General features: G+C 39.7%; 2 protein-coding genes across 2 annotated transcripts in view; one reads left to right on the top strand and one right to left on the bottom strand.

Moving 5' to 3' along the window:
* LOC133531958 (adenosylhomocysteinase-like 1) overlaps positions 1 to 1,924 on the bottom strand; it is a 50,305-nt gene extending 48,381 nt beyond the window's left edge. Inside the window, exon 1 of the mRNA XM_061870411.1 lies at positions 1,344 to 1,924. Coding sequence (XP_061726395.1) covers positions 1,344 to 1,587 — 244 coding nt within the window. The 5' untranslated portion in view covers positions 1,588 to 1,924. The remainder of the gene's footprint in view (positions 1 to 1,343) is intronic.
* A 188-nt stretch (positions 1,925 to 2,112) lies between these two features.
* Positions 2,113 to 27,851, top strand: part of LOC133531839 (uncharacterized) — a 29,078-nt gene continuing 3,339 nt past the window's right edge. The window contains exons 1-5 of the mRNA XM_061870230.1: positions 2,113 to 2,333; positions 4,593 to 4,710; positions 9,908 to 10,062; positions 11,202 to 11,305; positions 13,290 to 15,961. Coding sequence (XP_061726214.1) covers positions 4,599 to 4,710; positions 9,908 to 10,062; positions 11,202 to 11,305; positions 13,290 to 15,961 — 3,043 coding nt within the window. The 5' untranslated portion in view covers positions 2,113 to 2,333; positions 4,593 to 4,598. The remainder of the gene's footprint in view (positions 2,334 to 4,592; positions 4,711 to 9,907; positions 10,063 to 11,201; positions 11,306 to 13,289; positions 15,962 to 27,851) is intronic.

Below are 27,851 nucleotides of genomic sequence, written 5' to 3' on the forward strand. Positions count from 1 at the left end.
CATCAGACATTTATGGACTGCAGATCTAGGATAAAAGTTCTGATATAGATTTGTATAGTTTCATAAATATGGACAACAGTTTTTTTTTAAGAGGGGAAATGAATTACGCATACCATCTAGGCGCGGGACGGGCCTAGGATGGTTATGTGGGACTCCCATATTGGCTTATGAGACCCATAGTTTACCCACTAAAACCCTCTTTTGCTGCCTCAGTGCTATAGGGCGAGATCCTAGGAACGCTGAAGTACTCTTCCGCAACCTCGCCAGTGGCCGTCCGGACTCGAACTCGACTTGTGGGGAATATATATCACCTCTCCACCTCAGTGGAAGTGTTGATCATGCGTCACGCCCGCCCTCGCAGGTACCATTGTGTAGGCGGCAGACGTCCCCGAGCCTGCCGCCCACAGGTACCATTATGGGGGCAATCGGCGGTCGTATGCCAACCGCCACCGCCCCACGCGCTTGGGCGCATTGATTGAGAGAACATGGACTACTGTGCTCAACTTTGCCCAGCATGACTTTGGCATGTTTAAGGTAACTATATACCCAAACAATTCATTTACTACCCAACTGCCACATGAGATGACTGGGTCCTTCTCTGGGGGGCAAAGTAGCGCTGTCTAAAGCCAAAAGAAGGAATGGGAAGCGTTAACAAGTTGTCATCTTCCTCGTGTTGTACTGGCTTTTTGCCAATGCTCATGGGAACCTGAGGTCCAATGGGCAGAATCCTAAGAATTGGTGTTGGCACTAGTTTTTATGAAAGCAACAGTCATCTGACCTTTCAACCCAGAGGGATAATTAGGTCATATCTTATTGGGAATAGACCGGTTAATTTAAGACTCTCATATTTTTCTGTAGAAAAATTTTTTGTACTCCTGACTCGTGTCCAAATTTTACCTAGGTACTTAGTACTTACCATTCGCTGTCACCTCCTTATCTAGGGACTCATCATTCATTGTGTAATTTATCCAATTAAGTTCAAAAAATTGTCTGATTTGCAAGGTTTGTATGCCACCTAAATATGTTTGATTTCACATTTGTTTTTTTAGTTGCCCTAAACTGGAAAATATAATAATTCCAATCCACAAAAAACATCAGAAGGAAACAGATAAAAGCCACTCTATGTACTCAAGTACTTTATCAGTCTAAGAAAATATAATTCAGGAGAAACTTCACAAATTTCCAAGACTCCTGACTTAAAATGTTTTCAGAGAAATGTAATTAATATTCATCTCGGAATAAACTAGCTTCAAAATACAAAAGGTCAACAACACAGCAAGCAATTAAAATAATTTGAATTCCTGCCAACACTACAAAAACAACAGTAACTTTTTAAAACTCACCAGTGTAGGACGTAGAACTGTATGAATCCGCCGACGATGCCGACAGCGATCTACTTCTATATCTTGCAGATTTTTTTAGGGCTCCAGACTTGACTCTGGGGCCTTCAAACTTCCCAGCAGCCCCTTCTACTGTGGAACCCCCTCGCACTTGCCCGGGGTCTGTTACAGGACTATCACTGGCCACATTCGCCGCAGAAACACTTTCTTTCCGATGCTGATTGGGTTCTCCATGGCCATCAGACATTTTTTATTTAAAAAATTGTATAAGTATTTTTTATTGCGGTTTTCGTGACTTCTTACTAGTAGAACGGTGGGTTAAACTATTTAATCATTAAATTATAAATGTACTAAAAAATAATACCGTTTTATGTAAGCTCGTAAAATAAAAATATCAATAATAACACCACAATTTAGCCGCAACGGCTATACTTCTTTTATCCTAACGAATAAACACGAATTACGGTAATAAATAAATTCTTTGGTTTAATTAATACAGTTATTTTAAAGCTTTTTGCATTTTGGTTAAAATAAGTAATACTATATCGGAAAAATCGTTTTTCCAGCTACACTTCCGCCCGTAGTTATATGCCCCTCCACTTCACCCCCTGAAATGACTGAAATGTCATTTTTCGATCGGCCCAAGATCCGGCGACGTAAGATGTCCAAACCGGTATACATCGACGTTTTCCTGAAAGTTCAATTACCTTTTTATTAACTAAAATGATTCAAGAGTTAGTGGTTCTTGGTAACATATTTTTAACAAGCCTTTAAATTACGTTTTGATATTAAACTTTACTTTAATGGCTTTGTAAACAATTTTGAACAGAAATATAAGTTGTCAATTTATAAAACCGGCTTTATCGTAAACGCACGTAAACCGTTTCGGCACGTCACTAATCTTACCAATATGGCAGTGATACGTATGACAACTGCAACTCCTCTACACAACTAGGAAATAATAACTTATTATTTGTTCATATACTTTATTTGGTGAGTAAAACTACGAGAAATTACCTTAAGTATAATATAAGTAAGCGATGGCTGGTAAAAATATAGTTCGATTTTGATTTATAAAACGTGTCAGAGCTGCAAGAGAAGGTCAATTTTGAAATCTGTCGTGGTTTTTACCGGCATATATTTGCATTTACGTGAGAAATAAGCAGCACGTATGTGTAACGTGTGTGTTAGAAGTGTAGGAAAATAACTATAGTAAGATTCGGATACTATTTTCATTGATTCTTGTGAGTATTACTTGATTTAGTGGAAAGCAATTTGATGCTTCACTCAAATCTATATAGACGTATTTCCCCAAGTCGTGTCTAAAATGCAGTTTTCTTTGTTCCATCCTGCTGCCTGTTACCGATTACGGAGTTGCGGTGTTTCTTAACTAATCGTGTCACATGTTTACGTCCATATATGTGATTTGTTGCGATTTCATAGGCATTGTTTACATATGACATTAGCCAAGGCTAATTCGCAAGTTGTTATTTATCTAAGCACACTCTTCAAAACAATCATATTTGTGACTCATATTTTATGGTTTTAAGTTAAATTATATTGCTCTGCTATTGTTCATATTTATGTTAACCTTCGTTTGTATTTCAACATATCTAATAGCAATCTCATTTGAAGAGAAAAAATTAAACACAAGTTAATATATAACATTCTCTTTACATGTGAAAGTCAACACCAACATTGGTGAATTTACCCTGTGCAAATTGGCAGGGAGTAAAAGCCAGAAAAAAGTTAATATATGCTAACCAGATATTACCATACATTTTTGATCCCAAGTATTCCTAGTACTTGATTAAAATGTCCAGGAGTGAGCATGCTACGGCCAGGTCTACTTAGGGTGTCCAGGTAAAATCTGGACATATCAGGCATTTTATGCCCCTGTATAGTGAAATGTTCATGTATTGAGCCTTCTAGACTGTAACAAATTAGCTATGGCTAATCATTGTATTTCTGGATTTAAACATGTGTTGACTCTAGGCCAGTTAATGTGGTTTTGCTATACTATATATTTATAAAAATGGTATAATGAATATTAGATTGTATAATTAATGTAATGTATGTATTATATTTTGCTCACATGTAAGGAATGCAATAACCGGTCAAATCTTATTAACCGGATTTGGTTATTTTTGACAAAAAATGATAAATTTACAATAACACACACACACACATTAACAGCTAACTAAACAAAACATCTTATTTTTACTTTCATTGAAAAATGAAGACTTATACTCCATTGCCAACATTGGTCCATTTTCCAATTATTTGATTATAAATTTATAATTTTTTGTCAAAAATAACCAAACGGTTAACAAGATTTGACCGGTTATTGCATTTATATGTAGTCATTTATAAATATAATAATGTATATATGTCACTTTGTTGCATATAAACAGGTTTACATAAAACAGCCAAAACAAAAATAAAAAATGTTATGTCCAAAGGCGAACCTATCCCTAAAAGGAATCTCTTCCAACATTTAATAATTGATTATAACTAATTCGCGTTCCCCAGTCCCATGACATAGTTGATGTTTTTGTGTAAACCTTGACGTTCAGAAGAAGAGTAGTTAATTGCTTAAGGGTCACCAGCCGACAACCCACCACGCAAAATAGGCGCGATGAAATGACGTCGAGTTGCTATAACCTATAGGGTCCCCAGCAAGCTCAGTTCGCCATAGAAACATAGTTACCCTCTCATTTTAAAAGAACTAGCTAGATGGCTCTGAAACTCTGCACTTACAATGAGATATTAAGGTATATCTAGTCCTGTGAGGTAAAGTGGGGTAAGACTATCACCGGGGCAAGACAACTACTTGTATGGCATCCTCATACTGTTTGTCTTGCCACAAGCAAAATAAACTATCTTCGTCTTACCCCACCTTACCATAATTAAGCTATATCTATAGTAATTTAAATTCAATTTTTTCTTATTTAATGCATGTTAATTATAAGATGTAACGTTTTGAAAAGATGTATACCACAGAGTTTCTTGCCGGTCCATATTGGGTTACCTCCAATTGAGGGGGGATTTAAATCTTCTACTGGCATTGCTATGGTTAATATTATACAGCGACATATCCAGAGAGGAAAATGGGGAGTACGTTAGTATGAGGAAGCGGCCCCCCCTTTCCTCTTAATTGTTCTCTACGTAACACGCATCTTTGACCCGCACCTTCTACCACTCATGAACCATTGTATATATTATTAAATAAATAGTGTATGTATGTTATAGCACATAATGACGACCCCGGGGCGCGGGCGCGGCTACTCGGGCCGCCACCATCTGCGCTCCCCTCGGCCCGGCGACGACGATGCACGCGCCTTGGCTGAATTGAGTCCGAGAGCAACAGGTACATACTATACAGCTATACACATAATCCTCCTCTATCTGTGCTGTGAAGAATTGTTTGAAATGATGCCAACGGCCACTTTCTATCACCGCACCGCTCGCCGTCGGCAGGGTGTTCATCCTACATTTAGGGTAACGCAGGTGGTGTCCGGACACGGTTGTTTCGGGCACTACCTGCACAAAATACAGAGGGAGCCGGGGCCCCAGTGCCATGAATGTGGTGCGATGGACGACACGGCCCAGCACACTCTAGAAAAGTGCAACCGCTGGGCCGTGGAAAGAGCGGCCCTTAGGGCGGCGACGGGGGTTGTAGACCTCTCGCTACACAGCATAATAGCGGCGATGCTGGGTAGCGAGAGGAATTGGGAAGCGGTGGCCTCCTTCTGCGAAGAAGTCATGTCGCAGAAGGAGAAGGCGGAGAGGGAGCGAGAAACGTCTGCTGACGCGATTCCTCTCCGTCGCAGGCGGCAGGGCCAAAGGCAGAGAGCGCATGCTCGCCTCGAGCCTTAGGGCCAGCGGGCACTGGACCCGCATTGCATAGACGTCGTCGGGGGCGAGGATCACGCGTTTCTGATCCCCCCCTCCATTGTGAGGGTGTCCTGGCGTTAAGCCGGGGCTGCCGGAGGGCGCCATGGTAAATGTCATCATCGATCCCAGTGCGCCCTCATGAACGGCAAAGAGGGTGAAACGCCGGAGTGGGTTTAGTGGGTAGGGCTAGTAGGGCTTCTTCCCAGGAGAGGGGAAAGGAGTGGCGAGTCCCACACACCGTGCGTAAATGCATTCCCACTCCGTCAAAAAAAAAAAGGGTGTTCATCCTCACACTCTAGAACCTCGGTCGCGAACTGTGCGGTTTAAGAGGAGTTTCCTCTCGCGGACGTTCTGTTATGCAGAGGTTTTCCCAAGAGGCTACAGTATGGGGTTCAAAAAAGGAGTGTACAGGTTTGACTACGCGCATGTAACATGTCTGGAGTTGCAGGTGTCCATAGGCTACGGTGACTGCTTACCATTAGGCGGGCCCTATGCTTGTTTGCCACCGACGTGGTATAGAAAAACTTTTAAACTCCATGCTACACAGTTAACGACCAAGTTTCCGAAGGTGCAAGATCACCGTCTACACGGTTGAAATTTCGCAGTCACCTCGACCGGAAGCTTTGTTGGCGACCGTGTACAAGTTTTAAGGCCCATGATTACAGTCTGGTCGAAAATATCGACACGGATAAAGTACCAAAAATATGTATACACTATTTTAAGGTGCTCCCCGCGGTTTTCATCGTTTTTTGACAAGTTTTGAATCGTCTTTTTTCGTTACTGATTGTTGTGAAAGATCTTACATACTTATACGAAATCTACTTAATTGGGTTCGTCTTTGAAATCTCTAAAAACTAGTCAGAAATTTTATTTTGTCAGAAAAGCAGGTTTTTGGCCTAAAATTGTTCAACTTTGATGCCAAATATCTCGATCAATTTTGAAGTAAATATGGGATAGTATAATGCTCAAATAGCTGCTGTTATATGATAAGCTACAAAAAACATTAAAAAATTAAGGGATTCAGATCGAAGGTCATTAGCCGGGTCCACACTGAGCCCGTTGCCTCGGCCGAGGAACGTCTACACTGGCCGTATTGTGCGTGAGGAAATTGCCTCGCGCGTATGCTCGCTTTGTGTGGACCCGGCTATTGGCGCCAGAGAGCCCCTTAATATATGCGCAATAAATTCGTGAATACGTATAGTACCAATTACCTAAACCTGGAGTCGTCACACGTCTGCTTGCGAGCCACATGTAACTCTTTTAACCTGCAATTGAATTGAAAGGGGACGATAGCGTCTACATACAAACGTGGTCCTGATTTTCCTCTCTGGATATTAACATTTTAGTAAATATTTTCACACAGTTTGATGTATGTTAACCGCAGCTATGCTCCCGTTTTGATTTTTTGTAGATTTTTCAATTATTATATGACATAAAAGCTTTTAAAATCTTGTATGGATTTTGTTTTTCGTTCCTAACTGCTAACTAATAATAATAAAACAACGAAAATGCAAAGGAATGGGCTATAACATCAATAACATCAAATTGTGAAAAAACATTTTCCATGTCAGTATCCAGAGAGGAAAATGAGGACTGTGTATGAAGAAGTGGTTTTACACTATCCTCTTAACCCTTTGAACACACCTATTGTCGCGCAACCTTGCCATTGGCACAGAATAAATAATAGTACTACCGCACATACAGAAAGTAAACTTCCTACAAAGCCGAAGTTTGACTGCGATTCAGGGCCGAATCATGTTGTCCCTTTCTAATGTATGGAACTATCCCGTTCGGCTATTAAGGGTTGTCAAAAGTCAGGTAATTATTTTATCTGTGGTTGTGCACGCAAAGGGACGTCAAATTATGCCAACCTTAATAATTGCTCGGAGCAATTCTGAGCCGAACGGAGCCGAGAAAGCCCGAACGCTCTAGTTTCCTCCCCCTGCCATTTAGTTGGAGTCGCGCGGGGCAGTTGACGTATTTGGTGGTAAAAGAGGTTAAAGACAAACTATGAACAGAGGATCTGTCATCTTATCTCTGTATCTGAATTAATTTTTGTGCCTTGTCAGCATTACTAAAACTGATGATTGCCTAATCATCCACACTGAGCGAGCATAGGCGCGAGGCAATTTCCTCGCGCACAAAACGGCCAGTGTAGACGTGAGTCGGCCGAGGCTCGGGCGACGAAAACGCGCGCCCATAGTATAAACTTTACTTTGGGGCCAGGTCGATCTGTGTACGAGTGCCCGAATAATTATTTATTTATTATTCATTTCACATGTGGTGTTTTATGTTAAAGACGTTAATGTTAGGTAGCCACCGCGGTGCTGAAAAGAAACAATGCCTCTTGTTTTAAGTTTCCTCTGGGTTTAAGGCGAAAAAATCATCTCAGATAACTCATACTATAGGTTGATGTAGGCAAAGCTGACGAAATAAACTGCCTAACCGTTATTATTTACCTATCTCAATTTGATTGTTGGCTCTCAAGGGATTTTGCACAAATCATGCGAGGTTTTTTCGGCTACTTTTTGACCCCCCCTGATCTGTCGTCACTTTTCCGTGGATTACTTTTTTTCCTGTCCTCAGTAATAAAACTATCCTCTCAAATGTCGACTCTATTTCTAAATCTAGAAGATTCAAATTACAACAGCAGAGCCTGCAGGTGCAGCCAACTTTAACAATGATGTATTGTCACCACCGCACCGACCACACTGTCGCAAACCAAACTAATGACTGGGGTTGTAATACTTCTTACTCAAACTTGCACAGTCGTAGCAGGAGTGAAAGAGATGGTAATATGATCTCGCTTATAACATTTCGTATACCTTATTGCAAAGTTATAAGGTTCATCGATACTCAATTAACGATTTACCTTGTAATAATATAGGATGTCTCAATAAGGGTGCATGATTTAAATTTCGTGTATGTGGCAACAATTTGACGTCTGTCACCTATGACTTTTCTAATTAATTTAAAAAAAGAGCGTTACACAAAAAACGTGTTAGCATTATGAAAACGACCATGAAACAATCGATTTATGCAGCAACGATTTTCAGACCGAATCATGTCACGAAATTCAGATGTCAACTGGCCAACAAGATCATGCAATTTAACGCTGTGCTATTTTTTCTTTGGGGCTTTGAGAAATTTCGGGGTTAAATCAAATAAACCAGAAACAATTCCTGAGTTCAAAGCCGAGATCCAACGCGTTATCAGTGACAATGCCACATATTTGTCAAAAAGTCATCAAAAAATTAATGTGACAAGAAACAAGAATGAATGGCCTGTCATCAGAGACGTGGGGGCCATTTGCGGGATATTTTATTCCATACATAATCGCAACATGTCTTGTTTGGCTCATCTACACGATGGGCCATAATACTGGCCCACTGAGATGGGCCAGCGTGTAGTGAGAGTATTGGTGCCGGATGGCTTATGGCGCGGCGGGATGGCGTGGCGATGGCATAACCATCACGCTGGTCCAGCGCTGGCCCATCGTATATAGTCCGTTTTTTTTTTGCATTAGAAAGAAGGTAAGCGATCTTGACGTGTCTTTTTATTGAAAAACACTTGAAAAATAAGTTAAGACATATATGGAACAATTATATATCATATACGATCATTTACATTCTTTTGCTTTCATACTTAATAGTTACTTATTTATAAAAGGCGTTTTTCAATAAAAATATTAACAGGTATTTTGTGTTGTTGCAACAATGTTTACCTTTTTTCCAATGCAAAAAAAAAACGAACTATAAATGAGCCTTTATAATGCAATATAAATATCACAACTTACTCAGAAGATACGTGTTTTTATTTGGAACGGAAAAGTGCACTCTTATTGAGACACCCTTTATTACCCACTTACTACCTGTAAAGCTACCTGTCGTAGTTGAAATACAATACCCACCCTCACTATTGTATCATTATGTACCTGTACGATCAGTCGTAGTCATAATTTGGCCGTCCATTGTGGTGTATCTGTTCCCTGCATTCGCGTGGCAATAGTGATTTATTAAATTATAAAAATGGGTGTCGAAAATGAAGTTACGGATCCTGATATTACTGATACGATAGGTAATATGATTATAACTGACTACAAAACTATAGTATTTTTATGTTGAGTTTATTTATTTTTACGTTTTTTATAACCATTTTGGAAAATAAAATAAATGTGATATTATTGATGTTGATTGATATCTGCAACATATTCCACATCCAGAGGTTGTTAATTCACAAAATCTAGTGTAGGTCTAATTTTGTACCCCGTGAGGTTATAAGTTTGGAAAACTAGGCATAATTAATAAAATTCCAATAATAACAACATTTCATTTCATCAATTATTAAATCATTCTCATTTGTTCTCAAGCAACCATTATTAAACGCAAATTGATTTAACTTTTTCGACGCCGTGTCAAACAAAAGCTGTCACTCGGACGCCATGTCACTGAAATTGAACTTTAGGCATATGCACGTAGGTCTATGTTGCTATGTGGTCTGTGACGGATTAATCCGTCTTCGACGTTGGACCTACGGTGCTGATATATCCGTCATTGGCGGTAAAGAGGTTAATAAATTAAATAAAAAATAGAACAAATGAGAACCACCCGACATCATTCACTCATCATCCCATAAATAATCGAAACAATTTAAAGCTTCCATGTTCACAGACAAGCCAGAACCTAAACAGGAAAAAGAGAAGGAAGATGTGGAAGACAAGGAGAGGAAAAGAGAGGAAGTGAAGTATCATGTAAGCGGGGAGGATGAGGCGGCCTTGAAGGAGCTCCTGCTGATTGAGGAGCAGTACACTCCGCTTCTGACATTGGTGAGATTTGATATTTACTAATATTATAAACAGAAAGAGAAAGATGTGGGAGACAGGGAGAGGAAGAGAGAGGGAAGTATCATGTCAGCAGGATGAGGCGGCTTTGAAAGAGCTGCTGTAGATTGAGAAGCAGTACACTCTGCTTCTGGCATTGGTAAGTTTTGACCTTCAATTATTAGACACAGAAAGATAAAGATGTGGGAGACAGGGAGAAGAAGAGAGAGGGATGTATCATGTCAGCGGGATAACGTGGTTTGAAGGAGCTGCATCAGATTAAAGAGCAGTACACTCTACTTCTGACATTGGTGAGTTTTAATCTTTAATTATTATCAACAGAAAGAGAAAGATGTGGGAGAAGCGATAGGCAAGTATTAAATGATATTGCGTACATAGTTATATTTCAATAAACTCAGTATAAGGGTATTGGAGCCTTATTTAAATTATTAAAATCTTAATTTAAAAAGCAAACAAGCGTTGACAGGTGGTTTGTTCGCGTTTATGTATTTATAATCAAAATAATACTATGCTTTTTTTTTAATACTACGTCGGTGGCAAACAAGCGTACGGCCTGCCTGATGGTAAGCAGTATCCGTAGCCTATGTACGCCTGCAACTCCAGAGGAGTTACATGCGCGTTGCCGACCCTAACCCCCTACTGTTTTGTTTGCTTTAATTTTTTCCATGGATATTTATTTTTGTAATGTTTTAATATTTTTCTTTATGCGTTATCGCGCTCCCAGACTACTATGCCCAAGGCACAGGGGGCCTACCACGAAAACCGAAAATCACAAATTGCGGGGATCTTTCTCTTTTACTCTCACTAAGACGTAATTAGAGTGACAGAGAAAAATGCCCCAATTGACGAACTTCGATTTTCGCGGTTATAGCCCAGAATCGCTGCATTCCGTGGCAGCTTTCGTTACACTGCCGCGAAGTGCTGGAATAATCTTCCGCCACCAAATAATCAAATGTTAATTTTATCAATTCATTATACAATTATTATTTATTATATTCATTTCATTTTAAAACTGTAATCTGGAAGAGCTAAAAGTCTCCTGACATAATTACTCCATACCTAATAAGAGGATATGACCAATATATACTTACCAACGAAATGATTATCTTATCTTACGTTTTTAGCTGGAACAGTTCTCGCCGGGCGAGGACGGCATCGCGTTTAACAGGAAACTAAAGAATTTCGAGACTACAGTGTCCAGCATATGTCCTGATGAGGCGCGCCTGCAGTAAGTTTTTTTAGGTTTATCTCTGCAGATAGAATGTTGCAGAAGTTATATAACAATATGATACTGTTTTTATACATTTCACACATAACGAAACAATTTTCAAAAGAGAGATTTTTTTTTTAAACCAAATAAGAATGTTGTTTGCAGGTAAGTATGTATTTTTATCAATGTTACTTTGTATTATCTATGGCGAAATTGGCGGATGTTTAAAGAATAATGATGCGTAATAAAAAAATATTATATAAAACTAGCAAAGCTGACCATAGATGACAGATTATGTTTGGTTTTTAAACAGTTGGACCAATATTATCTGTGGGTTTTTTTAAATCCTATAACACCGTAGGATCATAGTTCTAGCACGTCATCTGTGTTGCATTGTTACTTTTTTATCTACTACATTACCACTACTATCTAATCTTATCTATATAAATACTGTTTAAATTTCATCAGCTTGTTAGAATAGACGCGTAATTTTAGATAGCCCCACAGATATAGGAGCTGCAAAATTTGGTGAATTTGGATGCCAATCACTGTCACTCTGTCTCGAAATTAACCAAGCAAACAACACAAACATTTGAGAAATAATTCGACCGGAATATCGTTGTCTGAATACCCACAACACAAGCCTTCTTGAGCTTACCGGGGGACTTAGCATAGTCTATTTGTGTAAGAACGTCTTTATGTTATAACATTTGTTTATTTATATTAGTATCTTTAACCGACTTCAAGATTCCAAAAGGAGGAGGTTCTCAATTTGGTTGTATGTTTTTTTTTATGTTTGTTACTCCATAACTCCGTCATTTCTGAACCGATTTTGAAAATTTATTTTTTTGTTTGAATTTATATATATACAGATTGGTCCCGTTTTTGTCAAAACTCAGTTCTGATGATGGGATACATGAGGTATTGAGGGAACTCTTCAAATGTAAAAGGCATACATATAGTGATCTTAGTATTTTCATCAACAAATCAAGTATTTACATTTGTAGAAGTGACATTTGATGAAGTGGAACTGCTGATGATGATCAGAATGGAACTCTTCAACGACGGATAGTACACGTTTGACGATTTGTCCTCTTCGCTGTGTTTGTTAAGCAAATTACATTTTCAAGACACATTTTTGTCAAGTTCGAGTTCTGACGATGGGGTCCATGAGGAATCGAGGGAACTCCTCAAATGTTAAAGGCATATATATAGTGATCTTAGTATTTTTATCAACAAATCAAGTATTTATATTTGTAGAAGTGACATTTGATGAAGTGGAACTGCTGATGATGATCAGAATGGAACTCTTCAATGACGGATAGTACACGTTTGGCGATTTGTCGTCTTCGCTGTGTTTGTTAAGCAAATTACATTTTCAAGACACATTTTTGTCAAGTTCGAGTTCTGACGATGGGGTCCATGAGGAATCGAGGGAACTCCTCAAATGTTAAAGGCATATATATATATAGTTATCTTAGTATTTTCATCAACAAATCAAGTATTTACATTTGTAGAAGTGACATTTGATGAAGTGGAACTGCTGATGATGAACAGAACGGAACTCTTCAAAGATGCATAGTTCACGTTTGGCAATTTGTTCTCTTTGCATGTTTGTCAAGCAGTTAGGTTTTCAAGGCACATTTTTATATTTCTATCCTATTTAGTTTTTTTAATAATTATCTGGTGCTTTATTTCATGCATGGTGTGAAATAATTTATCTTAAATACAGTCGAATACCCTATTGCGGGTATCTTACCAGTCAACCATAGGGCAAATCTGATATGTGTCTGCACCCAGTGACAAAAAAAAAACATTTTACCTCCTTTTTTACATAATTAGGCGTAGGACGCTGTCTTTTTAATTTCATTGTATGAAATCCAATATCAACAATAATCGTTCTTTCACCGGTCTCCCTCATTGAAGTCGGTTTTTTTTTTCTTAAAAATTATATTTTAGTCAGTAGGGCGGTGAACATGTAATGGTTGTGTAAACTTTGCAGGCAAGCTTTCGGCACGTTCCGCGCGGCGGCGCTGCAGTCGGCCGTGGCGGCGCGCAAGCTGGCGGCCGTGGGCGCCTCCTTCACCAGGCAGTCGCGCCAGCAGCTACTCCGCGGGGCGCTGCTCAACGTCGTCATGCAGGGGACCTTCTCCAGTAACTATCTATCTTCTCCTACTCCTTGCAAGCTGGCGGCCGTGGGCGCCTCCTTCACCAGGCAGTCGCGCCAGCAGCTACTCCGCGGGGCGCTGCTCAACGTCGTCATGCAGGGGACCTTCTCCAGTAACTATCTATCTTCTCCTACTCCTTGCAAGCTGGCGGCCGTGGGCGCCTCCTTCACCAGGCAGTCGCGCCAGCAGCTACTCCGCGGGGCGCTGCTCAACGTCGTCATGCAGGGGACCTTCTCCAGTAACTATCTATCTTCTCCTACTCCTTGCAAGCTGGCGGCCGTGGGCGCCTCCTTCACCAGGCAGTCGCGCCAGCAGCTACTCCGCGGGGCGCTGCTCAACGTCGTCATGCAGGGGACCTTCTCCAGTAACTATCTATCTTCTCCCACTCCTTGCAAGCTGGCGGCCGTGGGCGCCTCCTTCACCAGGCAGTCGCGCCAGCAGCTACTCCGCGGGGCGCTGCTCAACGTCGTCATGCAGGGGACCTTCTCCAGTAACTATCTATCTTCTCCTACTCCTTGCAAGCTGGCGGCCGTGGGCGCCTCCTTCACCAGGCAGTCGCGCCAGCAGCTACTCCGCGGGGCGCTGCTCAACGTCGTCATGCAGGGGACCTTCTCCAGTAACTATCTATCTTCTCCTACTCCTTGCAAGCTGGCGGCCGTGGGCGCCTCCTTCACCAGGCAGTCGCGCCAGCAGCTACTCCGCGGGGCGCTGCTCAACGTCGTCATGCAGGGGACCTTCTCCAGTAACTATCTATCTTCTCCCACTCCTTGCAAGCTGGCGGCCGTGGGCGCCTCCTTCACCAGGCAGTCGCGCCAGCAGCTACTCCGCGGGGCGCTGCTCAACGTCGTCATGCAGGGGACCTTCTCCAGTAACTATCTATCTTCTCCTACTCCTTGCAAGCTGGCGGCCGTGGGCGCCTCCTTCACCAGGCAGTCGCGCCAGCAGCTACTCCGCGGGGCGCTGCTCAACGTCGTCATGCAGGGGACCTTCTCCAGTAACTATCTATCTTCTCCTACTCCTTGCAAGCTGGCGGCCGTGGGCGCCTCCTTCACCAGGCAGTCGCGCCAGCAGCTACTCCGCGGGGCGCTGCTCAACGTCGTCATGCAGGGGACCTTCTCCAGTAACTATCTATCTTCTCCCACTCCTTGCAAGCTGGCGGCCGTGGGCGCCTCCTTCACCAGGCAGTCGCGCCAGCAGCTACTCCGCGGGGCGCTGCTCAACGTCGTCATGCAGGGGACCTTCTCCAGTAACTATCTATCTTCTCCTACTCCTTGCAAGCTGGCGGCCGTGGGCGCCTCCTTCACCAGGCAGTCGCGCCAGCAGCTACTCCGCGGGGCGCTGCTCAACGTCGTCATGCAGGGGACCTTCTCCAGTAACTATCTATCTTCTCCTACTCCTTGCAAGCTGGCGGCCGTGGGCGCCTCCTTCACCAGGCAGTCGCGCCAGCAGCTACTCCGCGGGGCGCTGCTCAACGTCGTCATGCAGGGGACCTTCTCCAGTAACTATCTATCTTCTCCCACTCCTTGCAAGCTGGCGGCCGTGGGCGCCTCCTTCACCAGGCAGTCGCGCCAGCAGCTACTCCGCGGGGCGCTGCTCAACGTCGTCATGCAGGGGACCTTCTCCAGTAACTATCTATCTTCTCCTACTCCTTGCAAGCTGGCGGCCGTGGGCGCCTCCTTCACCAGGCAGTCGCGCCAGCAGCTACTCCGCGGGGCGCTGCTCAACGTCGTCATGCAGGGGACCTTCTCCAGTAACTATCTATCTTCTCCTACTCCTTGCAAGCTGGCGGCCGTGGGCGCCTCCTTCACCAAGCAGTCGCGCCAGCAGCTACTCCGCGGGGCGCTGCTCAACGTCGTCATGCAGGGGACCTTCTCCAGTAACTATCTATCTTCTCCTACTCCTTGCAAGCTGGCGGCCGTGGGCGCCTCCTTCACCAGGCAGTCGCGCCAGCAGCTACTCCGCGGGGCGCTGCTCAACGTCGTCATGCAGGGGACCTTCTCCAGTAACTATCTATCTTCTCCTACTCCTTGCAAGCTGGCGGCCGTGGGCGCCTCCTTCACCAGGCAGTCGCGCCAGCAGCTACTCCGCGGGGCGCTGCTCAACGTCGTCATGCAGGGGACCTTCTCCAGTAACTATCTATCTTCTCCTACTCCTTGCAAGCTGGCGGCCGTGGGCGCCTCCTTCACCAGGCAGTCGCGCCAGCAGCTACTCCGCGGGGCGCTGCTCAACGTCGTCATGCAGGGGACCTTCTCCAGTAACTATCTATCTTCTCCTACTCCTTGCAAGCTGGCGGCCGTGGGCGCCTCCTTCACCAGGCAGTCGCGCCAGCAGCTACTCCGCGGGGCGCTGCTCAACGTCGTCATGCAGGGGACCTTCTCCAGTAACTATCTATCTTCTCCTACTCCTTGCAAGCTGGCGGCCGTGGGCGCCTCCTTCACCAGGCAGTCGCGCCAGCAGCTACTCCGCGGGGCGCTGCTCAACGTCGTCATGCAGGGGACCTTCTCCAGTAACTATCTATCTTCTACTCCTTGCAAGCTGGCGGCCGTGGGCGCCTCCTTCACCAGGCAGTCGCGCCAGCAGCTACTCCGCAGGGCGCTGCTCAACGTCGTCATGCAGGGGACCTTCTCCAGTAACTATCTATCTTCTCCTACTCCTTTCCTACTGTTATCTGTCATTTAAACATCCATCAACATCCGAAGCCAAGAAAGAAAAAATAGAGCAAGTATTCAAAATAACGCTGGTGCCTCAGCTAATACAAAAATTACAGACTATTTCCCTATTATTGGCAAGGATAATCCCACTAGCACATAGTGATGGGTAGGACATCAATTTAAAATGAGTTTGTATGAGTACCTCATTCTCTAAAATGAGGTGTTACAATGTCTTACTTCAAATGAGGAGAGGTACTAGCACTTTTGCAGCATCGACTATTCCATCAACTCCAACGGCAGCAAACCATATTTAATGTAAATACATATTTAGGCATTGCTAAACTTCCTTTTAAATATTTACTTGGAGTGCAATTCTGGAGGTTTAAAACAGAACTTTAACAACAGAAGACATACATTTAAGAATCAAACTAAGGAGTTAAAGTACATACATCATATTGCAACTTAATTTGATGCTTTTATGAAACTTGTTCTAATTTAGCAGTTTATTATTTTTATTGTTAGATTGTTCAGTATCAATCCTTGCTACTTGATATAATTTTAAGTTTAACATTCATATATTGAAATAAATACTAACCATAAACTACCAAACAAACAATTAACAAACTAAGGAGAACAAATCCAATATTTTTGTACCATTATTATTATATAGAAATTACTAACTTACCACCTCATAATTTATCAGTAATAATAGCATTGTAATATGATAACAAACGAAAGCCTCAATAACGTTCGCGCGGTAATGCCACCGGCGTGTAATATACACTTGATTTTTGTATGCAAAAGACACAAAGAAAGACCCACAGGTATATTTTATCGCGAAAACAATGTTAATATATTGTTATTTTGGTATAATTATAAGAATGGTCACTGATCACTATTTATAAAACACAACTAAAGATTACGAACAACTTTTTCGAGTATCTCGTACTATAAATATGTCAAAATCATAAATGATCGAAATACTATACGAAGCACGTTAACAAAAAGTATTACAAATTCAAATCGTTAAAATGTATATGTTTATTTCACCTATACAAATTATATTTACTTTTTTATTAATAAACTAATGTAAAATATCATATTTTGTGTACGCCACTATATTATATTTCAATAATTTAAATAATATTTTGGTCTCTTAAACGATAACTGTTTCTAAGCTAAGCTAGCTTCGTAAATGCCCAGTGAGACTTGGTTGGCATTTCAATCGCTTATCAAGTAACCATTTCACTGTCCAGTCTAATTGATTCAGATTATACATGACACCAGCAATATGAACCTTGAGGTCAGGTTATACTGGTATGCGCGTTAGTACAATAATAGCTAACAAATATGGAGGCCTACCGCGAACCACGAAGTTTTGCTTTGCTGTCGCACTTACGTATGAAATTACAAGTGCGACAGAGAGAAAAAACTTTCTTCGGTAGGTTCTTTGATGACTTAGATTTTTCGCTTTTGACAAGTAACTTAGCAATGCTAGGATCAAAATGGCGTAATATGTATGTAAGCTTGCGGACGCTTACGCTTGTTTTCTTTCGTGTTTCATTTTTAACGTATTTTCGATGAGGTGTTATTGAAACACGGCGCGTGTCTGTCTCACTCCCTCTTTCGGTAAATCTAATTCATTGTTTCATTTTGAAAGGATTTTTGAGGGGATGTCACAGTGAGGCGAGTGAATGATACAAACACAACGCATTTCTCGGTGGACCTTTTGTCCTTGCAATAAGGTTTGTAGTTGGGCAGTTGATAGTGTGAGCGATGAATGCGATGACGTCAATGACTCATTTCTTCATTTGAATGTCGGCGAGCACCGAGCGCCTCGCGACTCTCTTGCGAGTTGTGAGGAACGCGAGTGAGTTTGAAAGGCTGAGAGTTTTTTTTCAAATTTGAAGTGTTTGAATGGTTTGAGTGGTAAGAGCTGTGTGTGATGCGCGCGAGTAAATGAGTAAAATTAATTGAGGAGTGATGTATGACATTTATGCGGTGTGAAGTTCTGCGACAATTTAACTAAATGAGTGGTACAAATGAGGTGCCTCACGAGTGAGCAACTCAACACTACTAGCACACTCACTCGAAAAGTTTCGCAAAATACTACTTCCAACTCAGCGTCAACCTTTTTTCGTGACTAACACTCTCACATTGCTTCACCAAAATATTTCAGGACTTATTAACAAGAGTGATGAGTTAATAATTAATCTAGATGAATTAGGAAAGCGAGATCAGGTTGATGTGCTTTGTATAACTGAGCACAACATGACGACTGACACTGAAATGTTTTTCACGATACCAAACTTCTACCTAGCAACTAGTTTCTGTAGAGATCAAACCAGGGGCGGATCTTGTATTCTAGTGAAAACTGGCCTGCAATATAAAGTACTAGATAACATAAAAAAATGTCTATAAAATGTATGATCGAATGCTGTGCCGTAGAGCTGTGCGAACACAATGTGTTAGTAATTTGTATATATAGAGTTCCTGGTACTTGTTTAGATACTTTTCACGAAAAACTTGAATGTATTCTTAACTATGCATGTGACTTAAGACAGGCGCGGATCCAGCCCTCAAAAAAGGTTGTGGTCACAGCACAGCCACCAGAAAATCGGCCAAGTGTGAGTCGGAGTCCGAACTCGTTCATGAACAATCATGACTCTCTACCGATTTCAATAGACTGAAAGTGTGACGTCACAAGGCTATTAGGGGGCTATCTTATCAATTTTTCGCAGATACCCGATTCTCAGACAACGTTTCGCAAGTCAACGTTTCATAGAGGGATTTATTCGTAGATCTAACTTTTAGTCGACATTTGCTAGTCTTGGTTCACATACCGTTCAATTCGCTTTTGTGTTAATTAGCAGAACACTGGCAGATCAATAAAATTATTGTATGAATTTCGTTTGGCAGAGTAATCTTTTCGTTTAATGAACTACTCGTATTAGTAGAGTAACTTTTTTTTAATATTTTATCCATTTTTTAAATATTTATTTGAGTAGTCTAGTTGACAAGTTCAAAATGGTTAAAAATAGAAATAAAAATACTTGAAAAATACCTCATTGGAATTGAAACAATGTCTAGAAAAAAGGTATTCGAATTCGAATCGTTTATTAGCACAAAAAATAGCAAAAGTTATAAAAAATATGGTATTTTGTTTTTTGACAATATCTCATAAACTATTAACATTTAACAAATGAAAACAAAAGATTCCTATAGTATTTTTCAAAAAGGAAGGGTATGCGGATAGATTCTCTTTCTCGCAAAATTGTATGTCATCTCAATACAATTTTGCGAGATGTGAAGTTTTTAGGATATAAATTGTTTGGAGATGATATCTATCAGCGTACCCTTCCCGTTTGAAAAATACTATAAAGAAGAGAAAATTTTACAATAAAAAATCCAACTCTAGGTACTCTAAACTCTATTCGTTATAGTTTTAATTTAACGTTAAAAATAGCCCTCCGCGCCTCATTTTTGGGGTTGCGCGCGCGGTGTGAAAAAGCGAGTAAGTACACAACACAACACAACACATATAATGCGTAACATTAAATATTATTTTAAAGGTAGATTTTTCAACAAGATAGACAATTATTAATTAACACTTTTTTTTCGAACTTTCGTCTTCATTGTAAAGTTTAAAAAATGTTATAATAATTGGCGTAAAAATATTTCGCTTCGTGGAGCCCATCTTATTTATACACCAAGATCACGTCACAAAAAATTTAATAAAATTAATATTTTGTGTAAAATTTCAGAATAGTAGTGAAAAATAACAAAAAATAAAAAATCTGGGTAAAATTGTTAAATATAAAACAATATTATAACCAAAGTATTGTTTTTTTTTTATAGCGTGATATTGCTTAGTATGTATATAAGAAGAGCACCGATAACCAAATTATTTGAAAATTTTTTTTGTTTACATTTACGATAATGACGTAAGAACGAGATTTTTTATTAAATTAATGATTCCCTAACTTAGGGCGGTAAATGAAAACTACAATGCATAGAGTTATAGTACTTGGGATTTTTTTAATTGGAAATTTCCACTTCTTTAGGAATATTTTATTTTCATTTCTTAAATGTATTATAAATAAATAAATAAATATTATAGGACTTTATTACACAAATTGACTAAGTCCCACAGTAAGCTCAATAAGGCTTGTGTTGAGGGTACTTAGACAACGATATATATAATATATAAATATTTATAAATACTTAAATACATAGAAAACACCCATGACTCAGGAACAAATATCCATGCTCATCACACGAATACATGCCCTTACCAGGATTTGAACCCGGGACCATCAGCTTCGTAGGCAGGGTCACTACCCACTAGGCCAGACCGGTCGTCATAGTTAATAGTTTATGAGATTCGGTTAAAAACGAAATACCATATTTTTTCATGAATATTAATTTAACTTTTGCAATTGTTTATGTGCTAATGATAAATATACGCTTCGAATACATTTTTCTAGACATTATTTATTCCGAATCTAATCAGGTACCACATGTATTTTTAGGAGCAGTATCAAAATTTTTCAACTTGCTGACTAGACTAAAGTTATTTTCGAATAAAGTGACAATTTAATTAAACTTTAACTGACAGTTAAATTAGTAATTTAGCAATTGCGGTAGGTACTTACAACATTGGGATCGGCAATATATCGAAAACAATTTATTGCAGTCTATGGAGCACTTTTTATACATACGCTACGCTAACTACGCTAAAAAAACTCCTACAGCTGTAAATTAAAAGCTTATTTATAGCTAAATTTTAAATATTGTACTAATATTTGTGAATGTTGAAGATTTCTAAGACTTCATGAGCTAAAAGTAATTGCCCTTGTTAGTAAATAATCTTTTTTTTTCTTTTTTACAAATAATTAGGACTCGTGGTGGCGAGAATTTCTAACCGATGATCTGTTTTCGACTTGGGTAAGCGTGACAGTTATCAAACTATCAATTTACGAAAAGTAAATCCGCGTATCAATGTTATGCCAACCAACTACTCTGTGTAATGAAATTTTTACAAAGATTCCTCTGCCATAGCATCTGCGAAACAAAAATCGGCATAATTTTACTCGAGGAATCATTAGGGCATCCTATTCGGGTTGTGGGCATGCCCATCGTGCCCACAACGGTGGATCCGCCCTTGACTTAAGAAACAAACGAATAATCATTTGTGGCGATTTTAATATTAATACATTGGAAAATACGCCTAAAAGCAGGGATTTCATAAACCACTTAATGAGTCATAATTTAACGCTTGAAATTAAAGAAGTAACTAGACCAAGTAGTGGAACATGTCTTGACAACTTTGCGCACAATATAAAAGGCTCAATGGGCGAAGTCATTGAAATGGGTCTCTCAGACCATGCGGCGCAAATTCTTAAATGCCCTACAAAGAAGACATGTAACATATCCTCATGGCGCATTAGACGTAGAGACTATAGTAAAGCCAATATGGATTTATTTGAAAAACATATACAAAGTTTATCATTTAATGATGTATTAATTTCCACCGACCCTAATAAAGCTTATAATAATTTTTTCGACATATTTAATTGTCTATATGAGCAATGTTTTCCCTACATGACTTTAAAGAAAACCCTTAAAACGAAACCGCGATGGATGAGTAAGGGAATAAAAACATGCTGTCGAAAAAAGAGAGAAATGTTATGGCTATACAGATCTAGCAAAAACAGTAATAAAGAGTCCAAGTATAAAAATAAAGTAGCATTTAAAATGTATAGCGCTAGACTACGGAAAGTTATTAGACTTACCCAACGCTCACAAAATGATCATTATATAAAAACTGCGGACAACAAAACAAGAGCGACATGGCAGGTTATAAATAAGTCTAAAACTTTCCTTCCCCGCGAACCAATTCATAGAATAAAAGTTGATAATATGTTTATAACAGACCCGACCAGTATAGCGACGGCTTTTAATGAGTATTTTATAACAGCGATAAAAAAATCTAATGAAAATAAACAGCCAAAATACCACCCCTTAAATATAGAACGGAACGCAAACACAATATTTTTATCCCCAACTACGGCTGATGATGTACTTAAAGTAATAAAATCCTTGAAGAACACAAAAAGTGTAGGACTTGACGACATCAGCACAAAAGTCATAAAATATGTAGGCTGTTCTATTGCAACGCCCCTGAGCCATATAATAAACTTATGTTTTGACACAGGTATATACCCAAACAAATTAAAATCCGCCATTGTTATACCTGTCTACAAAAAGGGTGATAAGGAATGTCCAGAAAATTACAGACCCATTGCATTATTGTCAGTGTTTTCAAAAATAATTGAAAAAATAATGTATAATATTATGTATAGCTTTTTAAATAAATATAACATATTAATCAAGGAACAGAAAGGATTCCGTAAAGACACTTCCATTAACGTTGCTATTTATGAATTAGTTAAATTAATCATTAGTAGTTTAGATAAAAGGAATCCGACATGTGCCATATACATGGACATGTCTAAAGCTTTTGATCATGTAGATCACAAACTTTTAATTGAAAAATTAAGTAGATTTGGCATCCGTGGTAACGCCTTAAATCTCTTAAAATCTTACCTTAGTAATCGAGACCAGCGTACTGCACTAACTCAGATCTGTACTATTACTAGGGAAGAAAAAAGATATCTATCAAAAAGCATGACAATGGAATATGGTGTACCACAAGGAAGCGTTTTAAGGCCCTTGTTGTTTTTAATTTATATTAATGACATCACCAGTAGCACCCAACATCCAATGATACTTTTCGCAGACGACAGCACGGTATTTATAAAACATGATCAAGACTGTGACTTTGAACTTGACATTAACACAACTATTTATAATATTATACAATGGCTTGTTGATAATAATTTAAAAATTAATTTGGAGAAAACGAAATTCATGCAATTTACTCAAAGGAAAACAGTTCCAGACATAAGAATTAAATACGAGGGACACACTATTAACAAAACCCTAACACAAAAGTTTTTAGGAATCCACATAAATCATAATATGTCGTGGGAGTCACACTGCACAGAAGTATGCAAAAAAATATTTAAGTTTTCCTATGCTCTATATCGATTAAGGAAGACAGCCGATCGTAGTACTGTACTAACAGCCTATCATGGTTTTGTTGCATCCACCTTAAGATATGGTATAATATTTTGGGGCAACTCAACATATAAGAATGTATTATTCCTAGCGCAAAAGTGATGTATAAGAGCAATATGCGGATTACAACGCGTGGAAAGTCACCAGACTCTTTTTAAAACGTTAAGTATATTAACATTGCCATCTCTCTACATATATGAGTGCTGCGTATTTGTTAACTCTAACCCTGATCTGTTCCAAAGGAGAGAGCCACCACAAGATTTCAATCTGCGTCCTAGAAACCCTGGTGTGCACCTAGAAACGTGTCAAACTAGCCTTATGCTCAACAGTATTGTGACAATGGGCCCAAGGCTATATAATAAACTGCCTTCTGACTTCAAAAGTACTGGCTCGAAGAAATTTAAAAGGTTGTTGCGCAAATTTCTTTTGGAAAAATGTTACTATAATGTTCAAGATTTTCTATGTGATAGTAGTATATAAATATAGTGACATCGAATTTGTTATATTATTCCTAAATGTAATTTAATATTAAACTGGCTGTACATTCTTATTAGTAATTGTAGGTGTAGTATGTAAGGTTTATTGACATTTTTTTTTTTTTTTTTGCTTTTTTTTCTGTTTGTAACATGTATTTTAATTGTAAATTAATTTATTTGGGTAGTTATGTTTTAAAATGTCGTACGCCGGAAAGGTACATCATAGTTGCTACATGAAAAACACCCTATCACCTGTACTAAATGTATTTCACTCCCCTCCGGTCTCCGCAATGAGCGAACGTGTCCCCAAATCCGCGCTCGTTTTTTCGCTAATAAAATAAAATTAGAAATTCCTATTGGCTTAAATAAGGCGGGACAAATGTGCTAACCTCTTCGTGGCCATAAAAGTGCGTGAGTGCAAGTGCGACGAGTGCATTTCGCGTTGTTTTACCTGTTATTGCGACCATGCTATCGTCTACGTAACATCTAGCAGTGCTACGAATTTGCTACGCAATCTCCGCTACCAAACTTAGCGGTGATTCCTCCCATCTACTACACGTGCTACGGCTTACGTCATCTTAATTGCGCCGTGTCTTAAAAAAAAAATAACATAATTTTATCTTGTAAACTAGAATAAACCGCGCCGCGGGTGAAGAAGCGGTATCGGCTACGTGCTACCTACCTGTGCTACGGGGCTACGTTCAGAGGTTTTAACTACATGGTACTACACGGTTCTAGACATCTGCTACGCCCGATTATCGTAATAAAATAATACATCTCCTCAAAATATCTACTATCTGCACATAAAAATATCATCAGAAAGTATGGGAACACCTACGAGGCCGCTGGCAGAGAGTTGCTCAAACCCTGATTTGAGTACAAACACAGGCAATATTATGGAATCCAACAACACTGCCTTGTTCCGAAAACGTAAACATTCCGATGATAACCTCTCTAGCCAGATGGCATCGCTTATGGCAATGTTCAAGGACTTCAAAACAGAGCAGGCGGCTAATTTCAATAAGATGGATGAAAATATAGTTAGCTTAAAGCAGCAGAGTAACAAAATCGAAACTATGCTGACAAATGTGACTGAAAAATATACACAGTTAGAAACACGAGTCGAGGCACTTGAAGTGAACGAAGCCGCGGCCAGCTCATCTATCTCCAACTTGAGCGGACAGGTTGAAAACCTACAGAGGAAACTGCTTGAGACCACCGTGGAAATTCGAAACATTCCAACTGACAGCAACGAACAAGCGGCGGACCATCTCAAAAAAATTCACCAGGCCTTGAGCCTAGACTTTGAGTCCCACTTTGTGCGTTCGATTTATCGGGCCAGGGGTAAACCGAACGCGCCAAGACCAATAGTAGTTGAATTTTCAAGTGTGAGCCAAAAAATAGCCTTGCTGCGCGCGTTGCGCAGTTATAATAAGGAAAATATTACAGACAGCTTTAATACGTCTTTGATTGGACTACCAACAAAAAGCACTATCTATATTGGAGAGAGACTTACTCCAAATTGCAAAAAGCTACAATACCTAGCTAGGATGGCAGTGAAAAAAGGCCAATATAAGGCTTCGTGGACATCTGCAGGGCGCTTGTACGTCCGCAAAGAAGAGGGCCAGCCAGGCATCGAGATAACGGACTCTAATCAACTAGCTAATGAATCCTTATGACTTGTCGGGTCTGTATTACTTACCGTGGCATTTGGCCTAAAATACCTATATTTTTCGTTTCTTTTGTTATTCTTTCCACTAATTATAGATTTTTGCGATTTAATTTATATTGGATATGTATTTTCTAACTACAATTACTTCCTTTTGACACACACACAACACACCACAAACTATCACACACACCTGCACACTAATAAACACTATATAAAGCAAAGATCCTTATATCAAATCAACATAAAAAGGCAAAGCAAAACATACCTAACAATAATAGTGTTGTGTTGGTCGGCCCGTGACAATACTCTGACAATATCCGCGATGATTAAAAATAATGTTCCTTTTGTGCCTTATTGCCGGCACTATAAGTAGAAAATAATATGTCCTTAGACGTTTTATCTGCGGATATCGATAAGAGTGTTGTTATTGGTGACTCACATCTATTAAAAGACCCTACTCAGTGTTTTCACTTATTAAACCGACAATCAAATCGAGGTCATCTTACTATCATTACACAGAATATAAGAAGCCTAAACTGTAACTTCAATAACTTACAAATATTATTATCTAGGTTCCATTTTGAATTTGATATTATTATCTTAACAGAATGTTGGTTGTCTGCAGATTCTGTTATACCAAGTATGTCTAATTACCGAAGTTATTCTACGCAAAAATATCTTAATCAGAATAGTGGTGTGGTGGCCTACATAAGAGAAGGACTCGACGCACAAGTAACGGAACCGGATCTGGACGAAGCAAACTGCCTCCTTATTACACTTAGACATAAATTTGTGATTTTAGGGGTATACAGACCACCTTGTTTTAGAAATATTGACCCCTTTATCACAAGCCTAGACCTCCTACTCCAAAGCATCAAGCACTATCCAAATATAATAGCCATAGGTGACCTCAACATTGATATAAAACCACAAACTAACGATAACAGAAGTTGCGACTACTTGAATACTGCGGCTGTTCATGGACTTATACCAAGTCACTACCTCCCAACGCGCCTTGACAACTGTCTGGATCATTGTCTTATTAAATCTCGACTCACTGCACTAACCTTTGTTTGCGAAACCACCGTTACCGATCATTGTTGCGTATTTACATCCATTTCCAATTTAGGGGCTTTTGCTACTAACAAATATAGGGTACAATCTAAAACTATGTTTAAAACCGCATCTGAAGAAATATCAACCGTCGATTGGGGCCAAGTCATGGAGTGCTATGATGCTAATACAGCAACTGATTTATTTATATCCTCGATATCAGCTATCTTGGATAAACATACTGGTTCCCACGTAGTGCCCAATAGAAGAAAGACCCATAAGCCATGGATTACACCTGGTCTCCTCCGTTGTATTAGGTTTCGAGACCGACTGCACATAAAGCTTAGAAAACAACCTCATAATCAAATTCTACAAGTTTCATACAAAAGATATCGTAACACGTGTAACCGTATTCTAAACAATGTAAAGCGTAATTATGAACGGGATTTGATAAACAAAAATAAAAATAATTTAAAGAAAACTTGGGAAGTAATAAAGGATATATGCCACATTAATAAACAAAAATCTCAACCCTTTGATATTCGGAAATTAAAACAAAATCCTCAAGAGTCAATTAATTTCATTAATGAATACTTCAGTAACGTAGGACAAAATCTTGCTGAGAAAATTCTGTCAAACCACCATCAAAACAATCAACCTGCCAATAATTATTATGCAAGCCCTGTCAACTCCATTGTCCTACTACCAACCGATGCTACGGAAATAAAAACCCTTATACTATCCCTAAAAAAACACCATTTCTATAGGATGGGACGGAATTTCATCTTCATTCCTTAAGCTATGTGTGGATTCCATATCTAAACCTATAGCTCACATCTGCAACCTGGCTCTGGCAACTGGTGTCTTTCCCGAAGCACTTAAAAAGTCGATAATAATTCCTATTTACAAATCGGGTGACAGGGGCATCATAAATAATTATCGTCCAATCTCCCTCCTCCCAACACTAGGGAAAATTCTGGAAAAGGTTATGAACAAGCGCCTGTTGCATTATCTCGAATCAAATAAGTTTATTTCACAAAATCAGTATGGCTTCCGGAAGCACATCTCCACGTCAGACGCTTTAAATCACGTCATTAGCTTAATATCTCGTAAACTTGACTCTAATTATAAATGCCTGGGCGTGTTCTTAGACTTAGCAAAAGCCTTTGATACTGTTTTTATTCCATCGCTTGTAAATAAAATGGAACATCTTGGTATTAGAGGAATTCCACTTCAGTTATTTAATAGTTACCTCAGCGGAAGAACACAGACTGTCGAGCGACGAGCAGCCTCTATCTTTCGGGGTGCCACAAGGAAGCGTGCTCGGTCCAACCCTATTTCTTATATTCATTGACGGACTGTGTCACCTACAACTACATAATGCGGACATTACCACTTTTG

This window comes from Cydia pomonella, chromosome 26 (assembly GCF_033807575.1).
Source record: "Cydia pomonella isolate Wapato2018A chromosome 26, ilCydPomo1, whole genome shotgun sequence".
Lineage (NCBI taxonomy): Eukaryota > Metazoa > Arthropoda > Insecta > Lepidoptera > Tortricidae > Cydia > Cydia pomonella.